The 8,453-nt window shown below is 53.2% G+C and overlaps 1 protein-coding gene across 1 annotated transcript in view; it reads left to right on the plus strand.

Moving 5' to 3' along the window:
- The first annotated feature begins 8,313 nt into the window (after window positions 1-8,313).
- The window catches only part of ADAMTS8 (ADAM metallopeptidase with thrombospondin type 1 motif 8), a 16,201-nt gene continuing 16,061 nt past the window's right edge, over window positions 8,314-8,453 (plus strand). The window contains exon 1 of the mRNA XM_042034036.1: window positions 8,314-8,325. Coding sequence (XP_041889970.1) covers window positions 8,314-8,325 — 12 coding nt within the window. The remainder of the gene's footprint in view (window positions 8,326-8,453) is intronic.

The following is an 8,453-nucleotide window of genomic DNA, read 5'->3' on the forward strand; positions in this document are numbered from 1 at the left end:
GGGGGCGGGATGAGATGGGGTGAGATGGATGGGATTGAGGAGTGGGATAGGATTGTGTGGGATGGAACGGGATGCGAGGGGTTGGAACAGTATGGAACAAGGGGTGGGGTGGGGTGGGGTGGGATGGGATGGAATGAGGTGGGGTGGGGGACTGGGGTGAGATTCAATTGAGGAAATAGGATAGGGTGGGATGGGATGGGATGGGATGGGGTGAGGTGAGGTGAGATGGGGTGGGATAAGGGGTGGGATGGGACGGGCTGAGGTGGGATGTGAGGGGTGGGACAGGATAGGGTTGGGGTGTTGGATGGGATGGAGTGGGAGGAGACCCTCTTCACTTTCATTCCTGCAGCAAAGAGGGAAACTCTGCAGCCCCCCAGGGATGCTCCCACCTGCCAGGCTTCCTCCTGCCACTCTCCAGTTTTTCTGGATCCTGCTCTAAGCAAAGTGATGGAGCTCTGTGACCCCGCGGGGAGGGGGCCTCTGGTTACTGGAGGGATGTGCAGGGAAGATAAAAGGTCATAGAATCATTGAGTCATGGAATAGTTTGGGTTGGAAGGGACCTTTAAAGGTCAGCTATTCCAGCCCTCCATGCTCTGCTCTGTGCTGGTATTTTGGACAGTTCAGTGGAGAGGGGAACCCGCTATTTGGCAGCTGAGGGCTTAGTTCCCTGATTTATTCAGGAAGATGAATGTTTTTCACAGCCATGGGGTGTCTAGCACTGAGATCTGGGCTCTGTCCCTCCATGCACCTCCAGACCCAATGAAACACCGCCCCAACAATTCCTGCATTCACACTGGGGGGATCCCTCTTCTCCCGAGCAAACCAGCTTCCAGTGCACGGGGCTCCAGCTGGGGGGCAAAGGTGATCTCTGCTTCTGAGGTGGAGCTCGGCCTCCCTTCATCCCTGACCACCAAAGACAGCACTCCGTAAGTGTCAGCACCTGCAGTATCCTCTCCTGACAGACCGCAGGACATCCTGTATGGAGTCCGTGGGAATTCCCCATGCCCACCAAACACGGGGATCGCCAGAACAGGCTGTGGAGGGCGCTGGGGCAGTTAATGCTCTTGGGAGGTAGAAAGATCTCACTGTGGATGGGATTTTGGGGGCCAGAACAGCCGAAAGGAGAGCAGTGAAGGATCCTCAGCAACAACCTGTAGCTGAGGAACAGATTTATCAGCACCGAGAAGCACCACGGTTTGGTTTAGTGAGAAAATTAAGGCCTCTCATGGACAAGCTGGCTTTGATGTGATTTCAGAAAAGATTGGAATCCTTTGAAATCCAAGCACAGCTGAAGAATGTGTGCACTTATGAAACAGAATTGCCTAAGGCACAGAGCCCACAGCCCACAGCCCTCAGCCCACAGCCCACAGCCCGGCTCATTTTGCTGTCAGCGTGTCCCCGTGCTGTGGTTTGCTCAGTCGTGTGCCTTGCAGCTGAACTTGTGACCCCAAAAACCAACTGACTGCACTGGGCTGATGGAATCAGGGATTTTGTCTGCTGGCCAAAGTGCAGCGTGCCCAGGGGTGTTGGTAGTGGGCAGCACAGGGAGTGGAGGAGTGATGGAAAGAGGGACTTGAGCATCTTGAGGTGCCAGGAGGGAACTTCTCCTTCCCATGCCCTTGCTCCGCTCAGCAGGATGAGTTTCTCCAAAAACCACAGCAGCATCCAGCGTGCCACAGGTCCCAGAGCTGCCACCAGCTGCCTCAGCCTAGAGGTCATCAAGCCAGAGTTAGTCACTGCTGCCCCAGGAGCTCCAGCCCCTCCATCTGGGAACTCTCATCAAGAGGATGAGTCAAACCGAACTGGCAGGAACTTTATCTCCAGCCTGGAAAACATCTGATTGCCTCCTGATGGGGAAAGGCAGGCAGCAAATGCGAGTGGTTTGGCTGTGCCTGGGCTGAGAGCCGCTGCACCCGCCAGGCACAGGACTCGCCGTGTCCCATGATGCTGACAGTGTGCCAGCATCCCCGGGCTGGAAGCTCAGCGATGGATCAGCCGACTGCTCTGTCCCAGCCTCCCCAGTCCTCGCTCTGAACAGCTGGGAATCACCCACCCCAAGGCAGGCTGCTTTGTTTGCCAACCAAACCACCTGCATAGCCCACGGGGAGCAGGAAAGCTGCGGAGTACCAGGAGCACACATTGGTCACCTTTCCAGGCAGCTCCAGGAATGTTTCAGGGCGCTCCATAAAAGAAGGAGGAACACTCTTTTCTAGTTTTCCCCTTGCCCAAGGATGTGGTTTTTCTCTCTGGGGACGAACCAGCAGTTGCTTGCTCCCCACACCTGCAGGCAGGAGCTGGTCCGAGGTAACACCTTGGTGTCACTCCACGTCTTTCCAGGTGCTTGGGGCTGAGCCTGGCGGCTCCTCACCCCCTGCAGTTTGTCTGGATTGGATGGAAATGGGATGAACATGCGTGACTTGAAGGAGAGCACAGGAAAGCAGGGAATGGAGATGGAAGATGCCTTTGGAACTTTCTGGGCAGCTACAGATAATGCAATCTATTAAGGTGTATAAGGGGAATTCTGTTTCTACTTTGATTTTTGTCCGGAAACCACTTTAAGGTAAAGCCTATCTCACTCAGGCTTAATCCACTGCTCACTCTGATCTTGAAATATCAGTGTGAGCTGGTCTGCAGCGTGGATTCTCTTTCTCCCACCCTCCTCTTGCTTCATCCCAAGCATCTCCAGGAAGCAACAAGTTACTTTGTGTCTTTTATTCATCGCTGTGATGCAAATTTTTTCATTTTAAAATACAAACCAGAAAAAAATAACCACCTCAAACCTCACATATCTCTTGGATGTTCCAGTTCACCAAATAAATAGTTTTAAATAGACCATCTGAGAATTTTAGGCCAAAGATAGAGTGGAAAGGTGGTTAAGGCAGGGAAAACTGGCACTCAAGGCCTTTACTTGACTTCGGCTAAAGCATTGGCATATCAGAGGCTTGGGCTCTCACCCAAAAGTTCAAGCTGTGCTCTCCCAGCTCCCCATGACCTGGGCAGGAAGGAAGACTGTCTCCAGGGATTGAGGGTGAGTCAAAGGGCATTGTTAGTCAGTTTTCCAGGAAAGAAAGGCTCGGAGAAAAAAAAATCCAGCTGGGTTTGGTCAGGTCATTGAGGGTAAGATACGCAAGGAACCTGAGCATGTGGAGGACTCAGTGACCTAAAACCTGCCCCGCCCTTGGGCCAGGAAGACGCTGGATTTAATTAGCTTTATCCTGACTGGATGATAGGACAGGAGATGGGCAGAGTGCTCCTGCTGGGGTTTCCCACACTCTCCTGCACAACAGGGATGGTGGGAGAGGAGGATCTTTGCATTCAAGGTCTTCAAGCACGTATCTGTGTGTCCCGCAACAAAAATCAAACCAGCCTGCTCCCCCTGTGCACAGGAGAAGGATCCCTGTGCCTCATCCATCCCTGCTGCCTTCCCACATGGTCCTGACACATAATGTCACCTCTGGAGTCTGGCAGGGTTTCCATATGGGAATATCATGGTATGCTGAAAAAAAAACCCAACAGAACTCTTGGTTTTGCCTGATTTCCAGCTGGTATTGCAGGTCCTGGGGTTGCTGAGAGTTCATTTCCTCTGAAAGCATCTCAAATCCCCCCTCTCTTCACTGCCCTTGGTATTTAAGGCTTTCTCCTGTTTGAGGAAGAGGGACACAGGTTTTTCCAGGGTGGTTTGAAACAGAACGTGGAAATTTAGAAGAGCCAGATGAGAGTCCCACACATCCCCAAACCCGGTATCACGTGTTTCTTATCACCTTCAGCTGGAGATTTATGACCCAGGACTGCCAGCACTGTATTGCTCCCACCTGAGGCAGGGCCCATCCTTGATTAATTCCCTTTAGGGGATGCCTGTGTCAGGAGCACCGACACCAAAGGTGCACAAAGCCACCGAGCTTTCACGGGGGTGAGGCTGCAGGTTGGGGTGAGCCTGAGGGGTCGTTAAAATGATGAACATCTGGAATAAAGCTGGGTTGATGGAGATTCCAGCTCTGGAGGGTGCTTGTCACTCAGGAAAACCATTATAAAGTTCATTCGTTTTCATCAACCCATAAACCATGAGAGAGTGGGACAGAGAGGAGGGGAGATTTTCTTTATTATTATAATTATTATTTGTAGAAAAGAGTATTTTCATTCTAACACCCCATATTTGTTTAGAGAATTTAGGGGCTGCTCCGTAGGAAAAGCAGCCCTGCAGCAGGCTTGGAGGGGTTTGGAGGGTTTTAACCCCAGATCAGACACAGCTGTGGAGTTTCAGGAAGGACCAGACAATCCCTGGAGGATCTCCTCACTGTCCTGCTGGTCTCAGGACACCTTGGAAGCCCCAAGATCCAGACAGGAAGTAGAGAATGTTGGAAATAGGATTTAGCCCTTGATTTTGGAAAGCCATAAACCTGCTTCCCTTACACCTGGAGCTCCAAACCCACCCTGAGGCAAGGCTGCCCTCTGGTGCCACGTCCTTGCTCTGTAAATCCCGGTATGAAATTGAATGAAGGCAACGGATCAAAATGCAAATAAAAATAGAGAATAAATATGGAAAATAGAGAAAATTATAGGGGAAAAAAAATCTAAAGATTGTTTAGAAATTAGAAGTGGAATCCTTACAAATCACATCAAATCAAATTAAACCATCAAATCACAGCGTGGCTCTGGATGTGCCCAGCATCAAGGGCACCGAATGTATCAGAGGCAGCATCATCAGCTGATAAACCGAGACCCAGCCCGGATGTCCCTGCCCTTCCCTGACTCCTAAAAATCTTCCTTTCCCAGGCTTAGGGGGAATTAACCAGGAGAATTAGCCCAGCATCAGCCTCACAGCAGCCAGCCCTCTGGTGCTGCTGATAAATCAGCGCCAGGGATGAGCTGCTGCACGGTGGGGGCGTTCAAATACAGCACCAAGGGGAAGAAAAACTTTTTTTTATGGGGTACTCAGGGTTTTGAGGCACCAAACCCTAAATCACCGCCACTTTTAAGGCAGGAGGGCCCTCTCGTGGCTGTGGCCATGGGGGCAGGGGAGGGCAAGGCAGTGACTACTGATTCAGCTGGCACATTTTGCTGCTTAATTCATTCCCTGGCTCCAAATCGAGCCCAGATCTCCCCTTTCCTCAGAGGAACAACCATTTCCCTGACTCCCCCTTACCAACCCTCACAGCCAGGATGGTTTCACTGAAGGCAACTTGGCAGGACACAGGCCAGGAGTCTGATTTAAAGCCCAGCTGCGTTTCTGGGAGAGATTTCCGCCCACCTGATTGCTTTAAATTAAAACTATTGGAAATATTCCTTCTGCTATCAGGTGCGGTTTGAGCTGGCTGTCCCTTCCCTCTCACTTTCCCAGCAGACTTCCAGGGATGGATTTAGGGTTTCCCACCGCAGCATAGGGCAGCACTGACATCTAGTGGTCTCATTTCTGGGGCTTGGCGCTGCTTCTTTAGCAGCTCAAATAATTGTCCCAAGCATTTTCTCTGGGCTGGGGGCAGAAGGGAATAACTAAAACTCAGCCTGGAGCTGCAAATTTGGACGTTGAACCCATTTGCAAAGCAAAGAGGGGACAGCAAAGCACCCCAGGCTTCCCCGAAACGGGGCGATCCTGCTGCTGCAGAGCAGGAACAGCCAACGCAACCTGGGGCTCGTCCTGGTAGCCAAAAATCCCTGGGGAGCTGGGTGCGGGGCAGGAGCAGCCCTTCGGGAAGGGGGCAGGAGGGCCCTGCCCGCTGCCTGGCTCTGCAGGGCTGGCGACACGCACAGGGGAGCGGGGCAGACGTTTCCAAGCTGCCTGATCAAAAGGGTCTCTAAATCACAGTGACTGGGGAGTTAATGGCTTTCACATGCTCCGGCAGCCCCTGGAAATGAGAGCGGAGGGCGAGCTTTGGTGACGGCGCATCCCGCGAGGGGTTAAGAAGCAAGAACCCCCAAAAAAGTCTCGAGGTGCTTCATCCTTCGCTGGGAGGAGGTGCAGAGGGGCAGCCAGGTGAGGTTTTGTTCTTTCCCAGCGCGTCTTTGGGCTGGTTTGTAACGAGCCCGGCGAGGCTACGAGGAATTCCAGCTACTGTTTGCAGAGCGAGCCGCTAATGAAAACCAGCGGTGCCTCCAAGCTAAGATGCGAGCACGTCCTCCCAGATCAAAGATGCAGCTCCGGGAGCGGAAAGCCGGGAATAAATTACATCCTGTTGCCTGCAGCCTCACCTGTCCTAGTTCAGAGTAGGGGCACCGCCTCCCTGCCTGCCCTCCTGCGGGAAGGCAAAGCCCGGGGAGATGTTGGCACCTTCAGTGGGGTTTGGGCTTGGAGGAGGCAGAGTCAGGGCTCACTTTTGGCTTCCTGTCCTGGCTCTGCGCTTTCCTGCTGGTATTGAAACACCAACTGTCCCCAGCCAAACGAAGCTGTAGAGGGAGGAAAACCCACCCAAGTCAGTGGAAAGCAGCAGCTCCAGCTGCAGACAGAGCTCCCTGCCAGGAGAGGAGGGGGCTGCTGAGGACACCCGCCAAGGCTCAGGGTGTTGAAGGACCACCTTAGGTATGGAGACGTGGCCCAGACCAAGCTACGCTGTACCTGGGCTTGCTTTCCTCCCTCCCTGCAGTTTTCTGTCCACTCAACATCTGGATTGGATGTGTCCCCTTCCACAACTGTATCGCTGTCCACCACAAGCATCCAAAATTATTTTTAATTATTATTTCCTCCTCTTCTATGGTCGCAAACCCCACACTTTACAAAGGAGTAACCAGAGCCCTGGCCCCAGGGCAGCTGCTGTGTGTTTACTGTGGAGGTAAGGATGTGGCTTTTAAGTGGAGATAATAATAGAGAGGGAGATGTAAATACATCCTGGAGTAAAGGGAGAGCAGCCTCTCACCCCGTGCCTCGTTACTCAGCACTGGCTGGACTCTGGCTTCCCAGGAATCCTGAGGTGCCAGATGCTGCTTTGCTCATTCCGTCCTTTTTAAGATTAGGCTGAGGTGTGGAGGAGCCGGTCCTTGGGCCGGCGCTCACAGCGAGGTTAAAGGAGCACAGCCGAAGTCCTGAGCGAGTGCTACTCCCTGTAGAAGGTTTAGACAATCAGGGCATGGAGCAGGATAGAATCCACCACCCCCAGACTGCAGCAAGGACGTCCCAGGATGTTCCAGTGCTGCACAAAGGACGCTCCAGAGGCCAGGAATTTCATGAACTAATGGAGAAGGAGGGCTTAAGAGGAAAGAAGGAGTAATATATACGTAGTGATTTCCCTTTCTCCGTGACAGCTGGTTGTTCCCTGCTTCTGAGTGGGTTCCCAGCCAGGGACAGAATGTTTCTGCCCATCTCCTGGTGTTTGCCACGCTGAGCACACAGCAGCTACCTGGATTTACAGCCTGAGACTTTTATATTGCTGCAGGATTTTCCCTCACTGCAAGGGAATTCAGTTGGGAATTCGAATTCAGTCTGAAACGGGGTGAATGAAGGGTTTGTAAATGAAGTCACACAACACACACAGAGAAACAAACAAAAAAAAAAAAGAGCAACAGGAGGAGCTGGCTGCATTGTATTATTCTCATAGGTATTTTCCACAAGTCTGATTTAGCCCGTTGTCTTATTCCAGCTGGAGGAAACCCCATGTGGATCCAGCTGTTGGTTCAGAGCATGGAAACTCCTTGTACGTGTGTCCTGTTGGAGTTTTCCCTGGGGCCCAAAGCCCTCTCTGTCCCTGGCTAAGGGAAGGACATGGGAACCTCCCGAGGCACCTTCTGAAACGAGATGCTCTCCAGCTGGCACGGGCCGGGTGCTTTCCAGCTGGGAAGGGATGCTGAGAATCAGCCCTCTGGAGTAAATCCTTCCATGGTGGTGGAGGGGAAGTGTGCCAGCCCCTGTCCCAGGACCCCCTGAGCCTGGGTAGGACCAGACCCGTGCGAGCAGCGCTGGGGCTGAAGAAGGGGTTAATACAGGGAGAGCAACAGGCTGGAGTTGACACTTGGAGGCAGGCGGGGCTGCCGGCGCCTGATTGGCCTCAAATCGTATCCAAAAGTGGGTTGGGGTTTTTCGGTTTTTTCCTTTTTTTTTTTTTTTTTTTTTTTTTGGGGGGGGAGTTGGATTTTTTTTTGTCGTGGTTTTTTTTCCCTTTTTTTTTTTTTTCGGCTGCGTTCTCTCTCCCTCTCTCTCTCTCTCTCTTTCACTTCTCCTCCTCCCCCAGGCTCCGGCTGGCAGGGGAGGGGAGTGGGGAGAACAGCGAGAGATCAAAAATAAACCTCTTATGTCAAAGCCGGGGGGAGAAAGTATAAATACAGCGGGCTCGGCGGCCGGCGCGGAGGCTGCGGGGGAGAGCCCGGGGGGTGCGGGGCCGTGCCGGGATGGGGCGGCGGGTGCTGCTGGGCGGCCGGGCCCCCCTCCACCTGCTGCTGCTGTGCCACGCGTGGGCGCTGCCGCCGCCGCCCCCGCGGGACGCGCAGCCGGTGCTGCCCGCCCGCCTGCCCGCGCCGTCGGGGCAGCT

The sequence above is a fragment of the Corvus kubaryi genome, unplaced genomic scaffold (genome assembly GCF_017639235.1).
Source record: "Corvus kubaryi isolate FWS band 111438036 unplaced genomic scaffold, C.kubaryi_AGA036_p1.0 37367, whole genome shotgun sequence".
Taxonomy (NCBI): domain Eukaryota; kingdom Metazoa; phylum Chordata; class Aves; order Passeriformes; family Corvidae; genus Corvus; species Corvus kubaryi.